The sequence below is a fragment of the Lates calcarifer genome, linkage group LG2 (genome assembly GCF_001640805.2).
Source record: "Lates calcarifer isolate ASB-BC8 linkage group LG2, TLL_Latcal_v3, whole genome shotgun sequence".
Classification (NCBI taxonomy): domain Eukaryota; kingdom Metazoa; phylum Chordata; class Actinopteri; family Centropomidae; genus Lates; species Lates calcarifer.
Genome location: NC_066834.1, coordinates 9750755 through 9777620, shown reverse-complemented (window position 1 = coordinate 9777620; position 26866 = coordinate 9750755). Strand labels below are relative to the sequence as shown.

General features: G+C 39.0%; 2 protein-coding genes across 23 annotated transcripts in view; both read right to left on the bottom strand.

Annotated features, from left to right (window-relative positions):
* The window catches only part of madd (MAP-kinase activating death domain), a 49905-nt gene extending 37665 nt beyond the window's left edge, over positions 1-12240 (bottom strand). For 6 of the 19 annotated variants that reach the window (XM_018683376.2, XM_018683386.2, XM_018683381.2 and 3 more), the window contains exons 1-3: positions 11784-12238; positions 4163-4382; positions 2250-2891 (exon numbers count right to left, since the gene is read on the bottom strand). In XM_018683376.2, the coding sequence (XP_018538892.1) occupies positions 2250-2891; positions 4163-4221 (701 nt within the window). In that variant the 5' untranslated portion in view covers positions 4222-4382; positions 11784-12238. Of the gene's footprint in view, positions 1-2249; positions 2892-4162; positions 4383-11567; positions 11675-11783 lie in introns of all 19 variants that reach the window. The other 13 variants (XM_018683380.2, XM_018683388.2, XM_018683391.2 and 10 more) reach the window with 6 other exon arrangements.
* A 3419-nt stretch (positions 12241-15659) lies between these two features.
* Positions 15660-26697, bottom strand: nr1h3 (nuclear receptor subfamily 1, group H, member 3). Of its 4 annotated transcripts, none has more exons than XM_018683396.2 (11): positions 25688-25780; positions 23642-23855; positions 20815-20897; positions 20340-20582; positions 19409-19675; positions 19051-19256; positions 18494-18673; positions 18053-18152; positions 17535-17648; positions 17243-17337; positions 15660-16909 (listed from the first exon to the last, which is right to left on the bottom strand). In XM_018683396.2, the coding sequence occupies exons 3-11, from the start codon at positions 20855-20857 to the stop codon at positions 16763-16765; spliced, it is 1395 nt and encodes a 464-aa protein (XP_018538912.1). In that variant the 5' UTR covers positions 20858-20897; positions 23642-23855; positions 25688-25780; the 3' UTR covers positions 15660-16762. The 4 variants fall into 4 exon arrangements, with proteins under 4 accessions (XP_018538912.1, XP_018538915.1, XP_050931147.1 ...); XM_018683399.2 differs by having other exon boundaries at positions 23637-23855; positions 25688-25774; XM_051075190.1 differs by lacking the exon at positions 25688-25780 and adding an exon at positions 24490-24513.
* Between the last annotated feature and the right edge of the window lie 169 nt (positions 26698-26866).

The following is a 26866-nucleotide window of genomic DNA, read 5'->3' as shown; positions in this document are numbered from 1 at the left end:
CAGCAGTACTTTTAAGGTTAAAAACCAACTACTACATCATTTGCTCATTTTATTGCTGCAAACAGCAACCAAGAGGCCTAAACCAACACCCAGTGATATTAAATCACTAACATAATGAGCAAATGAGATTGAAACACAGGGGAGGCTCTTAAGCAACTGCGAGATATTGACGTGAAAACCCTCCACTCTACGCTCACATGGTGCCATTAAACCCTTTCTAGAGTGTATACTCCGTGTATGTGTGGCAAGATGGGAGATAAATCATTAGTCCTTTGGAACCCTCCCACCAACTGCAGCTGCTACCCAAAGGCAGCCAGAGACCTCAATCTGTCAGAGGCACCATAACACAAAGCGCTCGCAGCCATTATGCAATGGTTTGCCTCCTTCTCTGTCATTGACACATCACATTTCAACCAGCCATGTTGAGGAAAAAAAAAGATTCTCAGGTCTGCTCAGCTTGAATGGCCTTTTTTAGGTTGTCACCAAAACCATAGTTCCATACTGATGATGTATGAATCCACTGCAGTGTTTTACCAGAGAAAAAAATGGCAAGGTATGAGATTTACTGTGCATTAGACATTCCTGCAATCCCTTGTAGTGATGGGGAGGGGGGTTGCACTGGTTCTATAGCTCTACAGCTATAAATAGACCACTGTGGAGAAAACATGAGCACCTTGGGTGAAAACCAACAATCATACTGGGCCTAAGCCAGTGTTAAGTGACAGCCTAATTAACACTTTGTCACTCCAAAATTACAATCTATTGTGTCACCCATGGCAACACAATAACACAAAGAGCACTGCAAATGCAGCCACAACACAATGTCACAACAAAATACAGTGTACACCTATGGGAATTTTTTGCAGCTTAAACAAAATATGAATCCATCACCCCTGCTGGTTAATCAACTTACAATATGATTAACTCTTTGCTTTAAGTGGTGAAATGCTATTTGTGAAATATTGTGCTAAATGCCATTTGTTCATATTGTTGTATATACAGTAGGTATACCATGCAGGTCCTACTCACTTGTTTTGTTTTTTGTAGTTTAGGGTTATAACTTCACCCTTTTTATAGAACATAAGTAATATTTATCATTCTTCATCAGTACTTCAACAGAACCTGTAACACTGGATGAAATAATATTTGCTGTAACACAAATAAGTCTAAACAAAACCAAAGAAATGCACTGTGAATATTTTGGTTGCCATTATTTATCATCAAGGTGGAGTGTGATAGCATAAAGCGTACTGTGAAAACATGACACAAGCTGCAGATGGCCTGCAAAAACTGCATGGTGCCAGAGACAAAGGCTCTTGTATCAATTGTATCAACACAAACATACACATAACAGGTGGACAATGAGAGAAACAGATGGGAGAAGAGAGAGAGAAGTAAGCATTGCATCAACAGCAGCAGCAACACTGTAAAAAAGCAACAATTTTTGGCTTTTTTCCAATTTTCTGATTTTTATAAACTTTTCTGGCCTTGAAATCTTAAAATTACAGCAAACAAGGATTTTAAGCAACTGTATCAACCCTGCATTTGTAGAGTCAATAATTTGCATGACCATGCAGGTGCCATTTAACAACTTATAAAGTGTGAATTGTATTTACTTAACTTTGCACTGCTATTCATTCTTTTCAAAGAATTTGCAAGTGTGCATGAATAGATTTATCACTGAGTATTATCGACCAATTGCTTTTAACAAGACTTGCCTCCAACAGAGGCTGTAAGGTTAATTACATTCCACAAAACTAAAAATGTCGAAGGAAATGCACATAGTACTAACCAAGTCAAGGACTAAAAACTGATGGTGTGAAAGTAAATACCATGGGTTCATTAAAATCAAAGGCTTCATCCCCTTGGTAGTGTGAGTGTGCTAAGCTAATTTCACAGTGATCAGCCTGTTAAATTAAGAGATCTTGTGATCACAGTTGACATTTGGCCTCAGGGCGGCACAACAAAAAAGGTTATAGAGTGTTGAAAACAATGAACGTTCATCAACTGACAAGAATGAATGTGCGCACTTTCACAGCAATTAACTGCTGAATTTCTGGTATTTGGAGTATACCAAGTTTATTTTGATCTCATCCACACAGTTTAATATGATTAGTGTAAGGGAGCCTGGCTAATGAAAGCTTTGCCTGACCATAACGGTAAAGGTATGAGTTAATGTTAATGTGTGAAAAAAGTAGGCAACGCACAAGAGCTGTGTGTATACTTGTAGGTGAAATCTTAGGCCTCACCTCTGGGTGGCACGAGGGAGCCCAGCACGCTGTGTTAGCCTCTGACTGCAGCAGTCCACCAGCCTCTTGAGAATATATAAGCATTCCCTGAAGGTGGAGAAAAAGGGGTAATGGCTGAGTATGCACAGTGAGGTCAGCGTGCTATTGCGGTTCCTGGCTGCCATCTTAGCAGCGCTTCGTCTGTGCTGTGGGGATTTGCCGGCATTTAGCTCGGCACCTGGTTGTCCGCCCTCTTCTCCGGAGGCAGGTGGAGTGGCTGACTCAGCATTGTTGGGTGGAGGTAACGCGGAGGGTGGGCCTCCACCGCTGCCATCAGACCCTTCACTAGCGGTCTCAGCTGCCTGTGCTGCTGTCTCTGTGTGGCTGCTCTTGTCCCCTCGAGGACGGTGATGTCCTCGCTGGAAAGAGCGGTAGAAGTTGACACAGATTCCGTAGCGGGTGATTCCTGAGTCCTTGTCGGTCAGCGTGAAAACAAACGAGGAGTCGTCGCGAAGGCTAACCCTACGCTGGCGTATGCTCAGGCAGCCCTCTGGTTGGCAGAAAAACACCACATCTGGTGGGAGTGGGAAGTCGTGGTGATCCTCCAGCGGGTAGCGGCGGAGGAGCTGAGGTGTCTGGGCCACACTGTCACTACTTGGTTGCCTGGAGGGGAGATGGACAAACGTGTTTTGTTTTTAAATCAGCAACATATGTTTTAGTGCTATACCCATCATTCACGCTATGTGGTTTAATAACTCTGTGCATTTCATAACTGATTTCTTATGTAAATCATGTCCTCTCATCTATAAACAGTTTTAAATTTAATTTGAAATGGTCATTAACTGATGAGAGATGCATTCATAAAGGAAGAATCAAAGCCAAACCCATTGATCACTTGATAGTACAACACAATGGCTAACAAAGCCATGACAGTCCAATGGATACAGGAGGAAATTTGAAACTTGATTTAGAATTTAAAACCCAAGAACTAGTGAAGTAAACAAGTAATACCCATCCCACAACAACTCTGAAATTACTCTTAAGAATAAAACTTAAATCCTTAAATGTTCCAGTAGAGATACTCAGTGGCTAACTCTAAGAACAGTCATGGCCTGGACAGTTCTGCTGTGTTCATGTGAATCATCCTTTTTCCCTCTGGCTACGCTGCTTGAAACACTGTGCTACAGTGCTTCATTATGCATGCAATGTCAATTCAAAATTATGAATTCTTGAAACCATTAAATGTCAAGACAAGGGGCATTCCCAAAAATCTTTGAGTCACAGCAAACAATTACAGTGTATTCAGACCAACAAATTCAGTGCCACAAAAATAAGCGAGAGGCGTTGAGGGGAATGTGTTAATGAGTTGCTGCGGGGTACAGATAGGAGATGATGCAACAACCAAGAAGTCCAGTTTGTATGCTCATCATACTCCAAGACACCACAACAGTTTACACATCCTTTGAGCCTGGATTGTACAACTCTGGGAATTTAATCACAGCAAATGTGATCCCTCTCCTCTGTCTTGAAAGATGCAATGTGAACAGTTAATTAGCACATGCTACAGGGTGAGCTATATGTGCATACAAATACAGCATTTGATGTTGTGATTGAGACTCATTGTGTTATACTGGGACCTATACTTAGGTATTTTTTATGTATTTTTTGCAAAACTACCCTGCAGTCTTTTGCAGTCTTTCTGACAGGGCTTTGGTGAGTTCTGAAGCTGTAACACAGCCAAGTTAGAGGTAAGATGTCAGAGTGGCTTGTCAGGAAAATGAACTGTTGTTAATAAGTTAAGACCTGACACATATTTCCTCAGCTGGCATGACAAAAGTTTCAGTTTTCAAAGCAATAATTACAGCCTCCCTGACAGCTAAGTTGACTATTCTTTTAAACCAAAACTGCTACTTAAAGTCAGATTAAGTTCTTACCTTGCTCCAACTACTACCAAGTAGTCGAGAAGGCGAGGGCACATTTTCTTTTTCTCCATCTTGGATTGGCCACTTCCTGTATGTCACGGCATCCAGGATATATGTTCCCTCTTGAGTCAGTGGTGCCTCTCCATCACAATTGGGAAAGTTGAAGTGTGAAGTTGAAACACACTGCCTTGGTTATCATTGTGATGCTTCAACAAAATCGACTAAGCCTGACCTGTAACACACAAAAAAAGAAGGAAAAAAAAAAATCTTTTTTAGGTCACATGTTTTTATGGCTACAATGAAATGAAAACATTGGAGTAAAAATCAGTGAAAAACAATGTGAATGCATTGCAAAAGCACCTGGTCCACTACCACTGCATAGCACCAACCAGCCACAAAATTGGGCTAAAGATGGCATCATGATTTATAGTCTTTGACGAATAAAAAATGTGCTGTGTCTACACAAGTTTGCAGTAGTCTCCACTTTCCCTCTACTAGTTTCGTTATCTTCTTCATTAACTACTTTTCACAAAAAGCCTTTCTACCCCAAATGACAGTAGGTGGTTAAATACTGGTAAGTTTAGAGAGGCATGAAACCCACTAAACTTTCTCCCTTTTATATTTTTCAGTTAAAAAAGAAACACATCCAAGTGGACTCAAATTGTGGTATTTCACTGTCCCTGATTGTTCAAACAAGTGACAAATAAGCCACCAAGGATGCAGTTTTATTTCACAAAGTAATAATGACAGATAAGCAAAGACATCAAATGCACCTGCACTTCATTTTGTCAGAGAGTTTGCCATTTTTGAAATATCTGACTGGAAAAAAGGCCCTTGAGCATGACATGAGAGTTAATCCTCGAACATGTTTTGTAGCAATCAAAAATTGTTGAAACACTGCTAGAAATGTCTGCAATGTCACAACTACTGTACATTTACTTTACAGGACATGAACAAACAACCACAACAATGTCAAGTTGTCATTCTGAAATACCCGTTTTTCAGTGTGTTAATCTCTTCCAGACATGGCATACAATAAGATAAAGCAGGAGGAGCACAAAAAATGTCAGACATGACAAGTCTACATCAGTGTCTTCAGTGTACAACAATGTTGGCAAAACATTTTACCCCACAAATCAAAAAGGTAATAAAAGCATACCAAAGTAGACTCAAAAATGCATGATACATTCTTGTAACACTCAGTGTAAGTGTTTGTTATTACCATTATATCAGCTGGTTGTTTTCGTTTGAAGGATAAAGATTTTTCAGTGGAGGCTCGTTGATATAGTAAGCAGCTTAGGGGCCTTGGCTGAATAAGCACCCTTCTTTGCTTGTACTATGGCCTTTACAAACCTGTGATTGACAGCTAACTACAGCACAGACAAACAGCACCTCTACAGATGGCTATTCAGCAACACAGAGCCACTCACAGCTCCAGTGTAGCATCTTCTCACAATCAAGATGCCACAAGATACAGTAACCATCAAACTATGAACCTGAGACAGCTTCTTACACTGCAAAAATACAAGTACAACTGCTATGACTGAGTGCAACAGCTATTCCCTAACATCACAACAACAAAGTGTAATAAACAATATTTAAGCTGTTTCAGTGACAGGACATTGCAAGCAAGCAGGCTGTGGTTAAGTCAAACAAAGCTAAACCAACAACACTGGTGGTTAATCATCTCAAAGGAACAGGGCTCAGGATGTACTCTTGTTAAGGTGATGATAATGCATGAGCCACTCTATTTAAAAACAAACAAACCAGGAGACAGAAGGGATTATGAAAAGGCCCAACTCTTCAGACCTTTGCTGAAAACTATTTACAGAGACGCCATTATTTCCATAATTCCATAAACATGTCGTGTCATGCCATTAGCTGCAATAATGTGATACGTTACTGATGTACATAAGGAACCTGCCACTCCTTCACACAAAGAAGTCAGAAGTCAACTGCTTAATTTACATGGGTTAGTTAACTACTGTTAATACCACTGTCTCGTACATTCACAGGATTACAACCAGCACCAAAAGAGACTAACAATGGGAATTATCATTTCAAGGGACATCTTGTGGCTAAGGTGATGTCTGGATTATTAAGATTGCTGTCTGTTACTTCCACAGCAGATCTCTCCCAGCATGCTCATCAAATGTTGTTACAAAATGGCAGCTCTACAAAGAAGCATTCTCTCTTTAATTCTCAGGGACAAACATCAAAACCCTTACTGCTAACAGCTGACTCTTTAGTTGTAGACTGAAAACACACACATTATTAGACTATACTGTACTTCATAACTTGCATATACACATTACATATATATCAGTCACAGTGCAGTATGGACAATGAGAAACAAACTCCAAGGTGTTACAACATATTTGACAGGACAAGCTCATATTTGCAACTGTAATAAGAAAATCTACAGTGGCAGGATCTACTGACATGCCATGCCATGGTGAACAGCCTTTATTTTAACATCAACAAAGGCCACATGAGGCTGTGCTTTAGAAACTCCACCCTGAAACACAAACACTCTGAACACAGAGTAGTGTTTCACTGTCTCTTAAGGGCTGTTATCCCTGCTCAGATAAGCTAATGGATCTATAACTTAGCCAGTGGTTCATGCTATTTATATACTCTCAACTGGAGAGTAACCTGGTAGAAAATGTGTCACAGCTTTAAGATGACCACACATCTATCACTTGCAAGCAAAACCAAAGCAAAATCATTTTAAATAATCAGAGAAAAGACTGCAGTAGCTTCAAGCTTAAATTTATTTACTAAGCTGTGAATTTATTTGATTCACAAACCCACAGCTCAATAAAAAAAGAGAGATTTGTGTTTGCAGACGTACCTTGACAATTGTAATAAACAACCACTGTAACAAACAAACATTAACATAGAGCACTGCTCAGAGTTTCCTGTCTTAGTGATGTTTGAATGAAGGTCTATGAAACATGGTTCTGTCATTGTCTAGCTGCACCATCACTGTGTCATGTTTCCACAATGGTGTCAGTGTCCACTGGACACATTTCAGTATACTGCAGTATACTGTATCTTAAAGCAGCCTGACAGATCTTATGTTGTTTTGGTAATTTTCCATGGTTTTCCAACTTCAATTACACGTGTTACTGACTTGCCATAATGTTTCTCTCTCACTAGCTTCAGTTGTAACCATCACATTAGTAGAAATAATTTACTCCTAGAAAGAGAAAGCCTGTTACCCCAAAATAACATCTCATTAACACCCACCGGTTTGTTAACATGTTAAAATTGGCATTAGGAAATGCAGTCTTTATTTCTTCTATGCTGTTTACAAACAGTTTGGCTGCATGAATATTAAACCATAACAACCTTTAATTTGATTAACACTTGAAATGCATGATTGAATGATGAATTTACCTCAACTGCAAATAAATTTTGACTTGTGAATTTCACGCTTCAGGCATGTAAGCTCATCTGGCAAAAACAGACCAGACACACAGGGATAACAGTGCAGACAAATCGACAGCATTTATGTCATGAGAAGAACCCTGTAGTCACACATCCTGACACAGGCTGTCATTAACCCCAGCAGCCACGGTACAGCCGCCATGTGATGCAGCGGTGTCCAGTGGACGTTAGGACATTAGGGGTGACTTCATCATAGAAGGCCTCAGATGCATTATGGGTCTAATTATGCCTAATAGCTCTACTTTTGAGTAGAGCAATCATTTACAAATGGATGTAAGACAGATTTCAACTAGACTAACCCTAATGGAGCATGACGGTAAAATGGTCAAAATTTTACTTAATTAGTTAAGGTCCAACATAAAGAACACTCACTGATACACTAGTATGAAATAAAACATATGGGTGACAAAAGAAAGGACCAGCATAAAGTGTCTTAGTAAGGTGCTGGGCCACCACGAGCCACCAACACAGCTTCAATGTGCCTTGGCTTTCATTCTTCAAGTCTCTGGACTATACTGAAGGGATGGAAGACCATTCTTCCAGAATATATTCCCTCATTTGGTGTTTTGATGATAGTGGTGGAGAGAGCGGTCTAACATGTCAGTCCAAAATCTCCCATAGGAGTCTGGTGATTGTGAAGATCACAACATATAATTCACATCATTTTCAAACCATTCAGTGACCCTTTATACCCTGTGGATGAGGGCGCTGTCATCCTCTTTCTCCACTCATTTTTCAGGTTTTTTCCTTTAATTTGCGTGATAGTTGAGTGTAATACTCAGTACTTTATCATGTTTTTTGTATTTAGGAAATAAAAAAATAGCTGGTCCGTACTTGACAGGGTTAACACAAGGAATGAGTAAACAGGCTGACATGGTTCACACTGAACTACACAGTGGGCTGAAATACGTCTGTTTGAGTAAGCTTAATGTCAATGCTCATCATCACATTTGGTAAAATTATTCAAATTCACTGCAAGCCTGACAGTCTCCTACAGCTTTTTGCATGTCGGTGAACAAGAAGACCAAAGTGAACTGTCATTTAACATTAATAAGTATATCTGCACTGAGAGGCTGGTAAGAACACATATTCTTGTGTATGAAAACACACCATTTTTTAAAGCTAGCTCTTCACACATTTCAAGCTATTTCTAAATACATGGCCACAACTGTGAGCATGTTGGAGAGTGGTAGAAACTTCAACCCTCCTCACAGTAATGGCTAATTACAGGGAGGAATGAAGGAAATCATTCCAACAACATAATATATTCCTACAGCGAGGGCTAGGCCTATGCAGGGTGCAGATCTAACCCTTTTTATCTTGCAAAACTATCAAGACAATGAATCAACATGCAGGTCTGGCAACATGAACGCTTCCTGGTGCAAAGCCAAAATGGCTATTTTATGAAGCAGCAGAGCTGGAAGCAGAGCTGAAAGCAGACTCATCCAGCACAAATATACAGAACCACAGCAGTATTTTTAGATGAGGATGCAAGGACTACACCACTTCACTGATTGCATTTAATGAGTGAGCTTGGTATTGAACCTTGTTTTCTCTCTCTCAAAAAGCATTAGATATAAGAACCACCAAAACAGCGTCTAATCTTCAAAGGCAAGTTAATGATGTAGGTTAACACAACAGATGAATCTGGTCAGAGTGGTCTGCAGGCGGCAGTCGCTGGTTATGTAAGCGTGGAGAGGAGATAGATATGATTCATAGGCCTCCAACATGGACAACATTTCTTGCCAGTCACAGTGAACCGCATTAGCTAGCGATGGAGAAAGCTTTGCTGTATTAGATTTAGTTGTGCAAGGACACAGAAACGAGAGGGAGATGAAGTGTAGATTAAGAAAGTATTGATCACTGTATTCCCACTTTTAGATTACAATCTTTCTTACTGAGCCAGGGGGGCAATCTTTTCAGTGCCTGAGCAGATATGAGGACAGTTTTGGTCCCGTCAATAAAACTGATTAGCACAAAATGATAGCCTGGACCTCTTCAGGCCAACATGAACAAAGTAGAATACTCTCTTCTCAATTTGTATATTCATTTCTAAGATCTCACTCATCTATTAAATAAATGTATATGTCAATCTGCATTACATCCTATAGGTTCACTTTTCACTGTAACAAGGGTAGTTGGGCGTAGCGATGTGATGACACAGTGCATTTGGATCATGTGTCATCCTGCAAGCTGTCACATCAAACTGAGCATGTCAAGCTTTTACTTTTTCTTAAGTAAAAGGGAGGGAGCTCAGCTCAATGTGTATTACATAACAATGATGACATGCAAATCTTGTTCTTACTTAAGAATAAGTTGCATACTCCTTCCTTTGCTTTAAAAATATTCCCACGTCGCTTTGCATTTTATGATCCCACAGGAGATCCTAACCCACAGCTAAGAAATAGTAGATGATGTATTTGTCCTATGTAAAGACTTGTCCGCCTTTCATTGAGGTATTTTTACATATTTTGCACTGAGGCTTTGATATCAAAGTCAAAATTTGCTTCAGGATCAAGGAGGCCAATATTATCTAGTCTGAAGTCATAAATATGTTGCTAGTCTGTATCATCTATGACTGCTTACACGCGATCTATTTCAGCATCTGATCCTGAAAGTGACATTTTTCATATTTTGCCTTATTTAAAAAAATACAATTATATTAAAATGTGTATCAAATTCATTTAAACAGTAAATATGTCTTAAAACTCATAATATATATCAAAATATTTAGCACCAGTAAAATAGGTTCATTAATTCTGTACTGAATCCTCTGTTCTCCACCTTGTTGACGTCTACAGCTACCGCCGTCATGGTCATTTAGTCCATTTATAATTAAATTAACTGCCTTACATCCTGAGGCATGAGGTCTGTCACAATATTTATAACCAAGAGTTTTGTTTGAAGCTGGTCTGCAGTGTTGGAAGAAGTAATCAGATCCTTTACTTAAGTAAAAGTACCATCTCAAGCAAAAGTGCTGCTTTCAAAATCCTAGTAAGTAAACATACTCTTAGCAAAATATACTCTGTATATTAAAGTTAATCAGTGTTAACACTAATGCATCATTTAAGCATACAGCATTTTATTGCTGTAGCTGCTCAAGATGAAGCTGGTACTTTGGTGGTTTCCTAACCTAAAGGTCAGGCCCCTCCAAAGGATCAGCACATAAAACTGATGGAATCATGAGATAATTAATGGGAGAGGAATGAAGAAAAAACAATGTTGCGGTCTCTTATTTTGTGAAAAGAAAAACAAACATAATTTTATTTAGGTCTTGAAATGTTACTGAAGTTTGAACAGAGAAATTGCTCTTTTGTAAGTGCGAACAACTCATAGACACCTGAATGGGTCACAAGCCAAAATGGTTGGGATGCAATGGTTATGCCTTTCACAATGCAGTATATTTCATAACATTATTAAATGTTAAATCTTTCTATGAATAGTAACTAGATCTGCCAAATAAATGTAGGAGTAAACAGTAAAATATTTTCTTCTGAAATGTATTTACAATTAATAGGCATAAAATTGAAATACTCTAGTATAGGGTAGTAAGCACCTCACAGTTGTACATCTGTGCAGTTACTTCCCACTACTGTTGGTTTGACATTGAGCAACAGCAAAACGATGCTTTAGGCGTGATGAGGGATGAGGCCACAATGTCACAGTATTTCAACAGTACGGGAGTCATTGACTCAGGATAAACCCCATATGAGCTAAGCTTAGTTACGACGTTTAGCGGTATACCTAACAAGCTCGGTTAACTGAGGAGATTAGAATAACGACATACGGCGAGACGAGGATAACAGTCACCACAACAATAAAATAAATGAGATAAGGCACTGCCAACGCCTCCTGATAGCTTCGAGAGAGTGGCTTGTGCCTGTGTTATCCTTTCATATATTTATGACAAGCTGCCAGGCCTTGACTCGTCCTCGACGTTCATCCCAACGATGCATCCTCTCACCTCCACTCAGCTAGCTCCACGGTTTCCTACGCCACGGATGGATTAGCTAGCTAGCCGCCTAGCTGCTAACAGTAGCAATTTGACCGATTTGTCTCATAAATGGCAACCTGTCAAATGAAACAAACGGTGGCGACATCGGGAAAAGGCACAGAGCAAACGCCACAAATGCGGTGGTTGTGTTTGGATGGATAAGGTGTTGCCTGAGAACACCCTTACCTGTTTACATTAGCCGATTAGCCGCTAATGCTCGCTGCGAAGCCAGCTGCTGCTGATGACGGCCTGGGTGGTAGGTGCCCTCCTCGGTCACACAGGGAGAGATGCAACGGTGTGCGCCTGAATTCAGCCTTATTTCGTTTAGTTTACGGTATATCATTGGAGACGTCGAGGAGGGGCGGCTGCTGAAAGGCTAGCTGCTCCGTTTAAAAGCGGCTGGCAGCGTTTGCAAAAAATGCGAGACGCGTGTCCGCCTCTCTCTGCTGCTCGGTGAACGAGTAGCTCGGTCAGTTACAACCTGCCTTCACAACATCCCCTTCATCATCATCAGCCAGCAGGGAGTTCCGCATACTCACAGCCCGACCTAACGGAAGCGACAAATAAGCCTGACGAAAAAACACTTACTGCTCCCTGCACGCACCAACATTAGTGTGTCTGTGGTAGTTGTAGTTCACTCAATAATCACTCCTATCGGTTTTACAGTATTTCACGGTGTTTTATCGCCTAACACGACTGGACAGAGCCTTATATGGAGCCCTATGAGTGTGATCTTTTAATCATCCCGAAAGCGTGCAGTTATTAAAAATAATTTACGGCCCCGAAGGCTATTTATCAGTTTGTTTGCTGTTTTATTTATGTATTTTGTGTTTCTCTAAATAAATGTTTAATTTTCTTTTGTTAGTTATTTGATTTGCTATAGATTTCTAGTTGTTTATTTAGTCAATTAATTTCTAAATCCTTGCTAGGAAAACATATTGTGATGAAGGGGTGTATATTTTTATGTATATGTAATTTTAACTCAAGGTCTCAACCACATCTTGTTGGCTTTGAGTTTTTTTGCTGTTGTTGTTTATTCTGGGGTGGAGGGGCAAACTATTGTTTTTAAGTTATTTTTATATTTTCTTTAAATACTTTAATTAAAGAAATAAAGAAAAACCTAGGTTATCAACCTATACTGGCCTCGCTTATTGAACAAAATTGTGGTGTTTCTGCTTTTTATCATGATTATGACTACTTCATACCGATTCAATGCTGTAAGTTTTATACATAGTAGTACAATAATGCCCCATATATTTTACCCATCATCCTCTGTAATCACTGAGGTTTTCTTCAAGGGACAACTTAAATGAATTAATCTAGGAAAATCAGACATTTTACACATCCATATTAGTGGCTTATTAAAAAAAAACTTGGTGCAGTATTAACAAACAGCGTATCTTTCTGTAGTTATTCAAAACCCTCTGTGATTCCATCATTCGTAATCAGGAGTCACTGAGATCAGTCAGTAATAGAGCAAATAAACCAAGATGGGAACTGGGCTGTTTCAATTTCAAATAAATCTGAGTACATGCAGACAATCACTAACATATGAGACATATGAGCACTACAGCATAGCTTTAATTTATACTGTACATACAAAACAGAAGGTCTCTTCAGGAGTTACAAGTATTAAAATAGGTTTGCATTTCTATATATCAATAATGTTTACAGTGTCACCCTTTGAGGACAGGAATTAAAACGAGATCAGAGATGTCAATTAACAGTATATACAGTACAATTAATCATGACACCTACAGCATTAACATAACATTTACACTGAGAAACAAAGATTTAAGAGCCAACAACTGATGCTTTTATCAGAGTACAGCACACCCAGAAAATGTCAGTTTCATCTATCAGTTGACCTGGGATTCATTAGGGCATGGTGGGAAATTCATCCATATTACAGAGGCAACCTTTAAATTTCATGCTTTTAAGTGTTTGGCTATAGAGATACCCTGCAAAACAGCAAACCCAGAATACAAAAGCACTGAAACAGGCCCAAAAGAAAGTTTCGCATAGCCAACTGAAACAAATCACTGTTATGGTTTCACAATGCTGGATACAATTAATCTGCTTCTTTTAATATTGATCCTTCTGTCAAAAAGAAAATCAATACATTATTAAAGAGTTAGAGGGGTGCAAGAAAATCAATAACAAAACATGTTCCCATTTTTAGAGTATCAATAAAAAGTAAATCAAATTTTAAGAGGACAGGCAAAAAGGCTTGATACAATACATGGTCAGAAAATGCCAGGACTACACAGACTTCTGTCTTTATGTGCCTCAGAAAATTCCTCCATCAGGTTTGAGATTTAATTCAGACAACTGTCAAATTAGCACCACAACATAGTAAAGCTAAAGATGGAAATGAAACTCTTTGTGTTGTCTTGTTTAAGAGGAGTGCACTTGTTTCCAGTTGCGGAAATCGTTTCTGTGTTGATTCTGCAGGTCGAAGAACATACCACTGTCAATACAGTTAAAAGTTACTCTTTTGTATCATATAGTGTTAGAGTTATATCTTTAAAATCAGAGTCAACCAGTGTTCAGGCAGAAGCAGTGAATTATGATCTGCTGCTCAACTGGTCATTAGTTCATTTAATCAATAAAATTAAACGTAAAAATCCATTTTATTTATCGTAGATGGATTGAATGCCAAATACATCCTCAGCAATTACCTCATCAGTTTATGCTTTTAGCATTAATAGAGTTATATCAGTGACTGCAGTATTCCCTTGATGTGTTAAGGCTGGGTTTCCAAGATACACTCCTCTCCTGTGCGGTGGACAGGGACATAGAACAATAGATCTTTTCCAAATAAGACATTTTAACATGTCACAGTAGGAAAAGCGCATTAATATTATTTGTAACACCTGTATTTTTCTGTTGTGACAAGACAAAATGTTTGCTGTGAAAAAGGCCTATCTTAAAAAAACAAAAACAAAAAAAACATGTTTGACCATCTGGGAGAGTCATAACTGGTCACTAATTTAAACAAACATTATGCAATACAGACTTGTTGGTAGATGAAGTAAAAAAAACAAACAACGGGAAAACCCAAGTCTAAAACTGAAATTCAAATCATTAAAACATGTCATTTTTAGACAAGATTTTCTAATTCGGATCAAATCAAAATAATTTGTCCTGTCTGTTGTACCTGTGATAAGAGGACGTTGCTTATGTCCATGTGAAGAATCAATGTTCCGTTCTAGCTGTAACATGTTAGCTGTTAAATGCAATTTTATTAATTAAAAGCCATAAAAACTGTAGCTGGAAATGGTACAAAACTGAACAATAATGCATGATGTCTGGTTTTAACATGGTACCTCTGAAATGGTTGAAGACGTGTTAGGACTGAGCAAGCAGCATTTTTACATCTGTGAGTACCTGGAAACAGCTACACACACAGCTAATGAAGTTACTGTAATTTCAGAAACGGGCTGCAGTGGTGTTTATTTGTCCAGTTTTCAGCCCTCTTGATACAACATCGTCTGAAGCGAAAATAAACTTCACAAACTTCACACATTCATTAACCATTATGCAGCATTTCAAGCTTACACTGCACAGGGGAATGCAAGGAAAACACAGAATGAACATAAACATCTAGATCTCTGTAGTTATAATGTTTATTATAACTTACATTTTTTTTAATGTTTCTACCCATTTCCTGTTGTTCTCTGCTCCCTGTTAATATAGATTTTGGTACTTTTTTTTTTTTTTTTTTTTCAAAATCTGACCAGTTAAAGCTGTTTGTGCCAAGTACCCACTTAAGGAGGATACTCAGACTATGGTAGACCTTTAGGATCAAGTTAGTTTTCATTCATACAGTATATTATCAAAAATAAAAGGCTTCAAAATTCTCTGTATCCTGTTCAAACTATAATTATGTTGCTTGTACATTTCTCACCCCTTTAAATGCTAGCAATAAAAATCACAAATCAAAATATGAAAATAACTGTACTGCTTTGTAATGAAATGAATAAAAGTACATCTCACATATACATAATGACAAAGGTGTTAGTAGAGGCGATCCTTTCTATTTTGATTTATGAACACAACTTTGAGAGTAAGGGTTTTTATTCATGTGAAAGGAGGGTCACAGAGACGGTAGATTGACTTTTTTTTTTTAACCATTTCATCTTTACATAGAATCCAAAGACACTTTAGGGCCACCTATTTCAAGGTACCAGTATATCTGTGTAAAAAAAAAAAAATAAAAAAAAAAAGGAAAAAAATTTAGTCACATCACTGTTTCCTGTAAATGAGGGCACAGTCTGCCAGTCACCCGCAGAGTTTACGTTCTTGTGCGTTAGTATGTGATTGTACAATCCTGTGGATACTTCTTATGTGTGCACTCTATACATTTTTCCTGTGAAAATAAATATACAATTTACATGAAAAGTTTATGGGCATCTATAAATGACCAAAAGGGTCCCTTATGCACTTGGAAGAAAACTTAAGTCATCTAATACAAATTTAAGAAGCCTCCAATTCCCAGAGGTCTGCTTCACATTACTTTACCTGAGCAACTACACCAACCTTTTGATTTCTGAACTTACTTCAAAAGGAACACAAACTATTTGTTGCCATATCACAATGCACAATACCAACCAGATGGCCTACCATTTCACCCTAACATCGATAAAGTGATCAGCAGATATTGATCTGCTCATGCTCAACTCTGTATCCATTTCCACCTATTGCACGACTGCAAAAATCACTATTTTAACTTGAATGTTCAGCCGTGAGACAGCCACAGATAGGACCTGCTCAGAGCTTTCTGATAATGGTTAGAGGATGAGTATAGAACTGCACTAAAGATTGACATAACTTTCAACAAATATTAAATCAGAGATAACTGGCTAAAGAGCCTGATGCTGGTATTTAATGTCGCCACAATCATGTCAGCATCTACACAAAAGGAAGAACAACAAAAGGCTCAAAGAAAACTATGTGCTCATGTCTCTCATGAACACAAAAAACCCATTTAGCAGTCTGTTTGAGAGCAAAAGGGCAACGATGCTCTCCTCCCACAAGAAAATAAAATCTCAATGCTTTAACCAATCCCTGACCAGATGGGCAGAGAGGAGTCAGTGTTCCTGCTGGATGCCATGTCTGTCTCAGGCTTCATAAAGCCACGGAGTGCGGCATCAGGTTTGCAGTCACTCATTGACGTCCCAGATTTCAGAGAGCAGCGGGGGAAGCTTCTTGTCTTGGAGACGAAGGGCAAAGACCTGCTCCGAGTGGACGCTACTTAGTGTACGAAGGCTCACCAGCTTCATCAGCATACGGGGGAACATCAAGTGATCCTAAGAAAACCATGGCAACAAAGTTTGAAAAAAAAAAAAAAAAACTACGAGAGGAGACACTTAAAGCCCTGTGATCACTTCCTCAACATATCTGTAGGAATGACTGATGATGAATGTTGAACTGTAGCCCTAAAAAAGCAACAGTGGATTTAGGATTTTCTTTTCTAACACACAAGTCTTGTAGCTGGTCATGTCCCCCCCACCTGTCTGAACAAAAAAAATATATAACCTCAGCCCTGACCCAATGTGCTTGTTGGTGATGACGACAACCAGGTTATGCTGACATGTTGACGGTCACAAGAGAAGAGGTTACATAAGCTGCTGGGCACTTACATTTGGTCTCTTTATCATGATGTAAGAGCGCAGTGCGTCCACATAAGGCTGCTGCAACCTCTCCACCAAATCGTGATCCTGCACATTTGGCCGATCTAAACAGCATACAAAGCAAAAAGACACGTTAAACAGATTAAAATATTTTTTTTGGGGGGGGGGGGGGGGGGTAAAAATGTGAACTGTGTTGCCTGAAAAATGCTAAATCTGCAACTAACTAGTTTGTCCTGCATTTTCTATTTGAGCCGTGGATACTGAGGATTCACTGCAGGCTATGTAATTCATGAATTCTGACCTGCAGAGAAGATGTTGATGGCAATGAGCAGAGCATACTCGGCCTCATCCAGATGCAGGTCATTCATTCCTTTTGAAAACTCAAAGATGGGGTTAATGAACTCAAACTGAAGCCCTAAGGAGGGGAGGGTTGAGAGTGGGACAAGGAAACAAAAAGTCATTTTCAACAAGGAAATGTGGTGAAATAATACACAGTGGACTCTACAGTGTCCTTAGCAGAGAGAGTGTAATTATTTTAAACAGTGAAGTAGGAGCAACAAATGTTTCTTTTTCTAAACAAAATGCATATCAAATATACCCTTTTTGTCACAAAGAGATACAAGACCTAGACATTTAATATGTTGTATTTGACTGTGACCATCTAATAACTGAAATAGCTTAAATGTGCTTGGGTGAGAAAAATTTGCATTGAGTGCAAAAAAGTCAAATAGCATATAAAACACATGGAATACAGGCAGTCAGCTTAAAAATATTCCTATCTTCCATAAACACTTGATAGGCAGAAATGAGCATATGCACCTGCTTTGGCGAAATCCTCCTTGTTATAGCTGAAATCCTTCAGAAATGTTATGCTATCAATAGCAGGGTTGTACCGTCGAGATGTCTCGAGCAGCATGATCTGAGGAAGAGAGACACGTCTTGGTGAGTGGAATATTAATATACAGCCAAACTAGGACAAACTGACATGCACAAAGAGGTTGGAAAATGTTTTCATAACAACACTGCTGAGGAGCCAAATGTCTATTGGTGCTAGCATTTATAAAATGTATTAGTAACTTATTTTGTATATTGTATGCTAAAACTGCAACTATGACCTTGGAACAATGCTTTGAAATGAGTCCATTATTCTCCCTTCTAGAAAGTTTGTGCATGTACTCCACTTAAAGCATCTTCAAGAAATTTGATTTGAAATCCGTGAATTTCAAGAGCAAAACAAACATTTCAGTTACTGAGACAAACCTCAATGGTTGATGTCTTCAGTAGAGCAATCTGGTCCTCCCTTGTGAGCTCCAGGAAACCAGGAAGCTGTTTAGCAAAATCCACAATCTCCTGGACTGACATGATCGCTAGCTCGGTGAAGTGGGCGAACCGCTGCTGACGCACTTCTCGGTTCTGCAAGTCCTGACTCTGTGGCCACGGCTGTTGGATGCACACACAAAAAACATTAACATATACACAAGCAAATTTATGAATTGGTTAGCATGGAGTAAACATTCTCTTGATATGTTTTCAAAACCACAAAGAGGCAGACACAGCATACTCTGGGGTTAAACCTGGATTCAACTCAAGTAGGCTTTTACCAGAAATTAACTACAGATGTCTGTGCCTACACACATCAGCACTCACACAGCAACTACACGTCATCGCTATAACTGCTATATTTTCTCTTACTGTCACAGTTACTGGTTGCTGCCGTAAAACTATATAGCAGTTTGATGGTATCCATCTTGGATTAGCTTTGGCCAAATAACTGACCCCAGACGACCCCAAATCTATCCTCTGAGAAGTTCACTTACTGTCACTTTTGGTCGGTCAAGGAAAGATCTCTTGTTGCATTGTTTCTGCATGGCCACCAGCTTCTCAATCATGTCCTGCTGCTGTGGATCCAGTGTGGGCGCTTCCTGTGGAGGTGTGGGGGTGACCACTGTGGACGTCCGGGCCGTTTCCTCCTCCTGCTGCTTCTTCATCTTCTTTAGTCTGATTTGTTCCTCAGAGAGCACACCTAAAGGTCAAAGAGGATGTACATCTTGACTAAAGCTCAATAGGATCAATTTTATTCTCATGATTTTCTCTCTGGCTGCAAACCCCCACACCAAAATGCAATGGAATCTAATTTTCCTACATCTCTGATTCTCTTGGCATACAGACACTCACACTGCTCCAGCATGCCTGCCTCCCGACACTTGCGCAGGCGGCACTGCTGGCACTTGCGGCGCATGTACATGTCCATCTCGCAGCGGCCATTGTTCTTGCAGGAGTACTGGGCACTTTTAATGACGCTGCGACGAAAGAAACCCTTGCAGCCCTCACAGCTCAACACATTGTAATGGAAACCAGAGGCCTTGTCACCACATACACTGCACACCTCATTGCCCAGCATCTTTGGAGCAGGCCCCTTCTTTCTCTTCACTGGTTGACCATCTACACACACACACACACACACACACACACACACACACACAAGAAAAGAGGTAGCTTGAACAATTTCAGTCATGGAAATTCTCTGAGGCTCAATGAGCACTTTTTTATTCTATTACAATTCAGTATTCAGAGGCTGTAGTCATTTTTTTTTGTTCATTAGGTTGTACATGTGTGGTAAGTATAATAATCAAAATACAGATACATTTAATAAAATGTAGAGTGGATGTAGAAAACCTCCTTGTGTAGCTAAGACAGAGGTTTAATGGAAACTTGCAATATAAAATGAGCATATCCAATATCATTGGGTCAAAAAAGGTCAAATTATGGGTGAGACAGACATATACGAAAATACTGGTTGGTCTGTGGAACCAGTTTCAATTACATACAGACTTTGCCCAACTGTATGAGATTCTAGATTTATGATATGGATATCAAGTGCTGACTGTGATAGATACTGCACATCTATAAAATGTTACGATCGCTCCTGGACTCATTTTAGCCATTCCTGCTCTAACACTGTCATTTCTGAATCTATATGCTGTAATTAATTCAGCTTTTTAAAAGAAAACTTCAATACAGCAAAGGATTAAATTTAATGTAAGTTCTGGAGAGAAACAATAAAGTTTTGTATTGATGCTATTTAAAGTAAGTAATTTACTCTCACCTAGGCTGGCAGATGTGTCACCTGCAGCTGGATCCAGCTTTATGTCATTTGGCTCTACCGGCAGAGGGCTGCTCATCTCAGTCAGTGAAGGGCCATTATGAGGGGGGACAGGGAAGTCATCTGGCTGGGAGAGGTCAGCTAGCGACAGCAGGCTGTCGTGCTTCACTGTGGTGCTTCCACTGCTCTCCTCAACCATGCAGTCCAGCTGCAGCTCAGAGGCCCCGTCAAACACCTTACTCTCATCTGAGACACAAACACATTCACATTCAAAACAGTCATTAACTGTTAACTCTTGTGCCATTGTTCAACACTTTGATAAGTGTGACTCAACAAAATGATAGATAATACAATATAAAGACCAGGATACTCACTCTTAGGGCATACTTTTGTCATAGTATATATTTGGCATAGTATAACAATGTACTGAAAGAACTAGACCACCTGGACTAATACATGTGAAAGTTGTTGCTCTTACCATGACCAACATCTGGGATATCAGTCACAGACAGCGTGGACATCTTCTGCACAGCAGCTTGTCATTACGAAATCAACGTGTACCTGTGAAATACAAGTAGAAATCATATTTGATTAGGGTGCCAATTTTGCCAAGTATGACCAAAAAATTCCCCAAAGCAAAATAATGTCTGTGCCCCTGCTCTATTTAACAGCCTTGCTTGTTTCCACAGTATGCAGTCAGCCATTAAGTAAACAAAGAGTTTCCAATGAAGAGACAGGCAAAGACTCAATATGTTGGCAAACTCCTGTGACATACTTCAAAGTGCAAGACTCAGTTTCATAAAATGACATAGTCTTGTTTAAATTGAACTTGAATTCATTTCACAGAAAGACATTCATGTTAGCAGGAGACTTAAGACACATACACAATAAAGCAGTGTAATACAGGATATGAATGCTGACAGTGTCAGTCAACTGTTTTACTCAAAACAGGGATGCAGTTAAATTAAATTCAACGAGGGGCAATTATTATTTTTCTTGCACAGGATAATGTGGTTCTTAGAAAGTTCTAAAATATGAAACGCCTTGGATTCAACTCAGACCCTGCCTATAAAAATTGCGTGTACAGGAAAACCAACTGGCTCTAAAAGCAGAAATGAAAGTTTGTCATGTGCCAGATGTGGATGCATTTCAGGAAACTGATTCAGCAGACACCCATGCATGATTTTTGGCTATTTTTAACCACCCTGTACGATGGAAAACCAGGTTATAAAATACATAGCGTTCTGTAATTTCTCATGCACATCACCCCTTTGTATTTTACTAATACTATGTGATACAACATAACACCATGCTTGTGTTTCACCCATTTTATTAATTCACTTTTATGAAATGTACGATAGATGGTATGGGTAAAAACCTCTACAACTGTCTATGTAATATTACATTTTGAGACCGATACAAGTTATGTGTGTGAACATTTTCTAGAAAATGTATTCAGTGCAACGAAGCCTTGAAGCAACTCTGCTCATTCTGCTACACATCCAACTTTTAAATATGAGAGAAGCTTATAAAAGTCAGGTTAGAACTTTTTTATGAAACAAGGTAACAGATTAATAATAGACTCTGCAACGAAATTGTTACTTCAGCTGTTCTTGTTTTCTGATGTGATAATTTTTATTCTTAAATTGTGGTGATGTGTTGTGGAGTTTAGGATTGTATTATCTAGTTGTTTTATGTTGAATGTCTTGCACTTTGTCTTTATCTTTTAACATCTTGGCAATAAATAATCAATGTTTTTCACGCATCATTATTGCTTGGATTTTTTCTTGTTTAATAATCCATATCTAAAATCAAACCGTATGGAAGAAATATCTAACAACTGACAAACTCCTTTCATCTCAGGTGTATAGTGTCATACAGCGCAACCCTAATTTTACCTATATCAAAATACGATAAAATTTTTTTCCTTTTGTCAACTTTCATTAGATTGCACATCCTAACTAGAACTGAGCTGTTTCTTTCAGATAGTTCGTAAATTTTTTGAAATTCGGTCTAGTATTTGATCACCAGATTACATATATAACCTACTTAATAAGTGCGAGGTCTATATAATTGCCTGTTATCACTTAACTAACATGTCGTGAAAGTTCTATCAAGCTTGGTGATCAGTATCTGATCGTAGGTCTGATCACTGGTAGTAATTTAAAAATGAAGGCTTACGTTTAGGCACTGCAGTCTGTCTCTGCAGCAACATAAACAAAAAGTTACCTTTAGCTCCTGTTACATAGACGTTGTGCTATATTGGTGTTGAGAAGACCCTTGATTTTGCCACCTTTGCTTGTTTACACTGAGCTGAACAAAGCTGGAGTAATGCTATCTCAGTGTGTGGTTTTAGTTAGCATTTAAGTGCAGTAGGCATGATGTGTAACACAGCAGTGTTGGTCATGTCTATCCGGCCACTCTGTCCCGTTCACACAGACATTGATTCGGTTCTGACACTACCTCTGCTGCCGGCTTAAAGGTGGGACAACAGGGCACCCCCAGTCTGCCTTCATACCTTTGCAGGTAGAATAACAGCGCAACATTTCCACCTTGAACAGGCTGTAAGTGACACTATTCAAGACGTTCTGACAAAAAATACCAAGGTTGTATTTTCTGTGTGGCTACTACACAGGATTTCTGTGCATTTTATAGTTGTTCATGCTGCCAATGTACACAGACAGTTAAATAGATTTGTTGTAAACATAACCTGGCTAGAGTTATGTCATTTGAATCAGAAATTTATAATCAAAGGGAAAGCCCATAAAAAAACAGTACAAATGAAACATCTACAGCTATGGCAGTAATTTTCCAAACCCCACTGATAAGCTTCTAAATACCAAAGTAAACCATTAAAGCCGTTACTGTTGTGGTCTAAGATAAAAGCTTCCACACAGGAAGTAGTGACGAAGACAACATTTTTGATGGTATAACGATGTCTTTGTGGCTTCTGGCTTTTTTGTAAAAGCGGTTAAAACTGTGTTCACTTACACTGGCTAATATTACACTAAATTGAGATAAAGTGTGACTATGACAAATACTATGTTTGCCTTTAAAATATCCATGTCAGCATTTAGTGGCAATGTCGCAATGCTGCTGCCACAAAGAATGAAACATGATTTTGAATCCTATTTTCGATCATAACAACTTAAATGTGTCCACTGACAATTACAGAGTATTTTTGCTCTAGATAACATCATTTAATTCCGAAATGGAAGGACAACATTTTAATACAAAGTCCCATTTAGCTCAAATGAATCTGCCTTAGTGACTCTGTGACAGGCATTGTGTTAGACTGACCTTACCTCTAAGGTTGATGTCTTATTTATCGTCTATCCATCTTGCCCATACAAGTCCACAACCTCAGTCTGTCGATATCCCTGTGCTGATGGAGGACTTGCTTGGCTGATGAGCCTTGAGGATGCCAAAACCACTGTGACTTATCGGGTGGAAAGTTTAATGACTCAATATCTTGAAGAGAGTGAGTAGAGAAGAAGAGGAGTCCCTTTCTACAATACCCTATGGGAGACAGGAGGGAAAACAGTGAGAGAGAGAGAGAATGAGAGGGGAGGGAGGAGGAGAGAGGGTGAAAGAGGGAACATAAGAGGTTACTATTGGTCATTTGCATGGTTCTTAACTCCCCACAGGGCTGTGGTGCTCCAGGCTCTTTCTCTTTGAGTATTAAAGCAGCCGATTTTTTACTAAAAACAGCTACATACCACACAGACACCTGGTGATGATCCCATATTTTCTCTAGTTCTTTCAAAAATACAACGGGTATTGTGCTACACTGCCTGGGATGAAAGGCTGTCACTACTCAAAGGCTCCCTCTGAGAAATGTCACACAGCTTATAAAGGGAAAATTCACAAAAATCTCATTGTATCTAGATTGAATGCACCAATTACTGAGATTCAGAACAAGTCTGATATTCACATACTGAGAAACCACAAATCAAAATGTCAAACGTCATATCAGTATTTCACATTGTGAGTATACGCATGCTTGATTTCTGATCATAGTTGAAACAAACTCTAAAATCTGTTTCACAGACAATAGACCTGCTAATCAAAGGCATCAGGTTTTATTGGGTGAATTCACATTCTTTGGTTGTAAAACATTTCTACTCTTCCTGTGACCATATGTCATCCGCACCCTGATGTCTCTGTTCAAGTCCAATGTCCCCTGCATCTTATCAGTCAGTCACCTTTGTCCATGTGCATGTTTTCCTAGATGACTGAAAATGAAATGGAAGCACCAACAAAAAAGAAAAAAAAAAAAAAAATCAATGAAGCACAGAATAAAACCAGAATCTTTGATCATATTTAACGCCTTTTTCTCCTCTCATCCTCATGTTATTACTCTCACAATCGTCACTGAATTCTCCTGTTCAGTATATAATCTACTTATGCGGTAGGTTAATAAAAAGCCAAATTGGTTTAGTCATTATAACCTTCTATAGTTGATTATAATGTACCAGTCAATGTTAAACTTTAGCCTCTAACTTAAATGACATGACCATTTCTCACCATACACATGTCAGTGAGTGAAAGTTCAGTTTGCTCCATGACAAATAATTTTATAGTTCAATTGGATTTGTAAAGCCAAGACAAAATCTTGTTGACACCCTAAATTAAACTGTAAATAGAGCTAAAACAATTATTCGCCTAAACAATTAGACATGTGTCAGCAAATGAATGGACAACTATGTAAATAATTAATAACTCTTTCAGTCATTTTTTAAGCAGAAATGCTAAAAAATTTCCAGCTCCTCAAATGAGAATGTTTTTTGGTTTTCTTAGTCTTTTATGATTGTTCTATGATTGGACCACTACTTGAAGAAAATAAGCATCTTTAATTATAAAATTATATGTGATGGGAAATTGTAATGGCCTTTTCCCCCAATTTTCTTACAAAATAGTGAATCAGTCAATCAGGAACTGCTGTTTGACAGAAAAATATTCTGTTATATTAAGTATAACAGAATATTTCTGTTATATTAAGTATGTGACAGTTACTATCACTGTCGGAGGCCATGTTGGTAGGTTATAGAGTGATTGTGTTAAAGCATAAATACCCCCCCACCCCGTCAGTAAACTAAACACCAGTGTACACACAGTCAGCAGGAAGGAGTGGGAAATGTTACTTTCTCAAACTCTCAGAGTACTGACGGATGTAACTCTCTACGGTGAAGCAAAAAATGTACCACCATACTCAGCAACAAGTTGGTGTGAAAGCAAAATGTCAGTGCTTTCAGGAGTCACAGGCCCCAAAAATGTACGTTCCCACAAAAAAACAGTCATGATGGAAGAAGAAGTAGTACATTCAGTGCCTCAAGGCCCTGCAGACCCACCCTGTGTTTTCACTTCTTCTGGCTAGAGACCTCTGTTCAGGTTAACACTGGGTGGAGCAGTGCTGGCAGTTATGTGAGGACACCAAACTAATAAAAAAATGATAAAGATACAAGTCATCCAGCAGCAGCAGATGCAACAGATGTCATGTGTGTTCAAGCCCTCACAGAGGACTAAACAGGCTAAATAAGTGAAGACACCTGTGTGAGTGGACCAGGAATTTATAGGGGCTTTTAGTGACAATATTGATCAGACACGCACAAGTTACAACCAGGCAATAAGATGAGACTGTTGAGCATTTTGTCAAGCTAAATTAGCCTGGATGGCTAGCTAGGTAGTTGTCAACTGTTATTTCGCAACAGTGTTAGCTATGTAAACACTAAAAAGAACAAATAGTAACTTAAAACACGTGTGACAAGTTTGGTCCTGAGGCCGATACTTGTTTGAGATAGCTGAATGTCGTGGTTGTTTTGACCACAGACTTTCCTGCTAACATTAGCCAAGTTAGTTAGTTTACCAGTACTGCCAATTATATAGGTAGACAAACAAGCAGCTAGCTACAAGTTCGTCTTGTAAACATAACGCAGCGTTATCATTATTTGAATGTACCATTCAATGCTGATGAGAAAATTAGGACGGAGTGTTTAGGTACGATTAGGAAAGATTAGCTCCATGGTCAATCCAAACAAGGCCAATATCGTTAACGTTAGCCTAACACCCCCGCACTCGAAAAGGAACTGTCTTCTAACAAGTTTAGCTTAGCTAGCTAAGCTAAGACACCATAAGCACGTTTAGAAAAGACAAATTTGGTTGACTTGCCGGATACTTCACGAGTTTTCTTCCATTTATCAGGCAGTGTAGGCTACTCCGTCCGTGCGTTGCTGTTGACAGCGGCTTTGACAATCGAAGCTAGCATGTTAGCTCGCCAAGGTAGCCAGCAGCGTACTTCTATCATGTGATCCAGCAGCGGCCACGGGTCTCAGGCTGCTGCGGCTACTGCAGCAGGAAACGGGTTTCATCACGCTGAGAGCCAGGGAGGGAGAGGAGGGTTTACTGCCCACCTCTCACATACTGGGAAATTATAGGGAGCATATGCCACAGCAGTTGGACTCTCATATTCATACCAGCAGTAACTGAAGAAATGTTCACGTCTTTAAGTTATTATTATTATTATTATTATC

Excerpts from the sequence above, each read along its gene's own strand:
- nr1h3 (XM_018683400.2), bottom strand. The coding sequence starts at position 20,857 with ATGTCCACGCTGTCTGTGACTGATATCCCAGATGTTGGTCATG. Across the intron at positions 19,257-19,408 it reads GGCAGGCATGCTGGAGCAGT|GTGTGCTCTCTGAGGAACAA; the intron begins GTGAGTGTCTGT and ends TTTGACCTTTAG. Across the intron at positions 18,153-18,493 it reads TGAAGACATCAACCATTGAG|ATCATGCTGCTCGAGACATC; the intron begins GTTTGTCTCAGT and ends TCTCTTCCTCAG.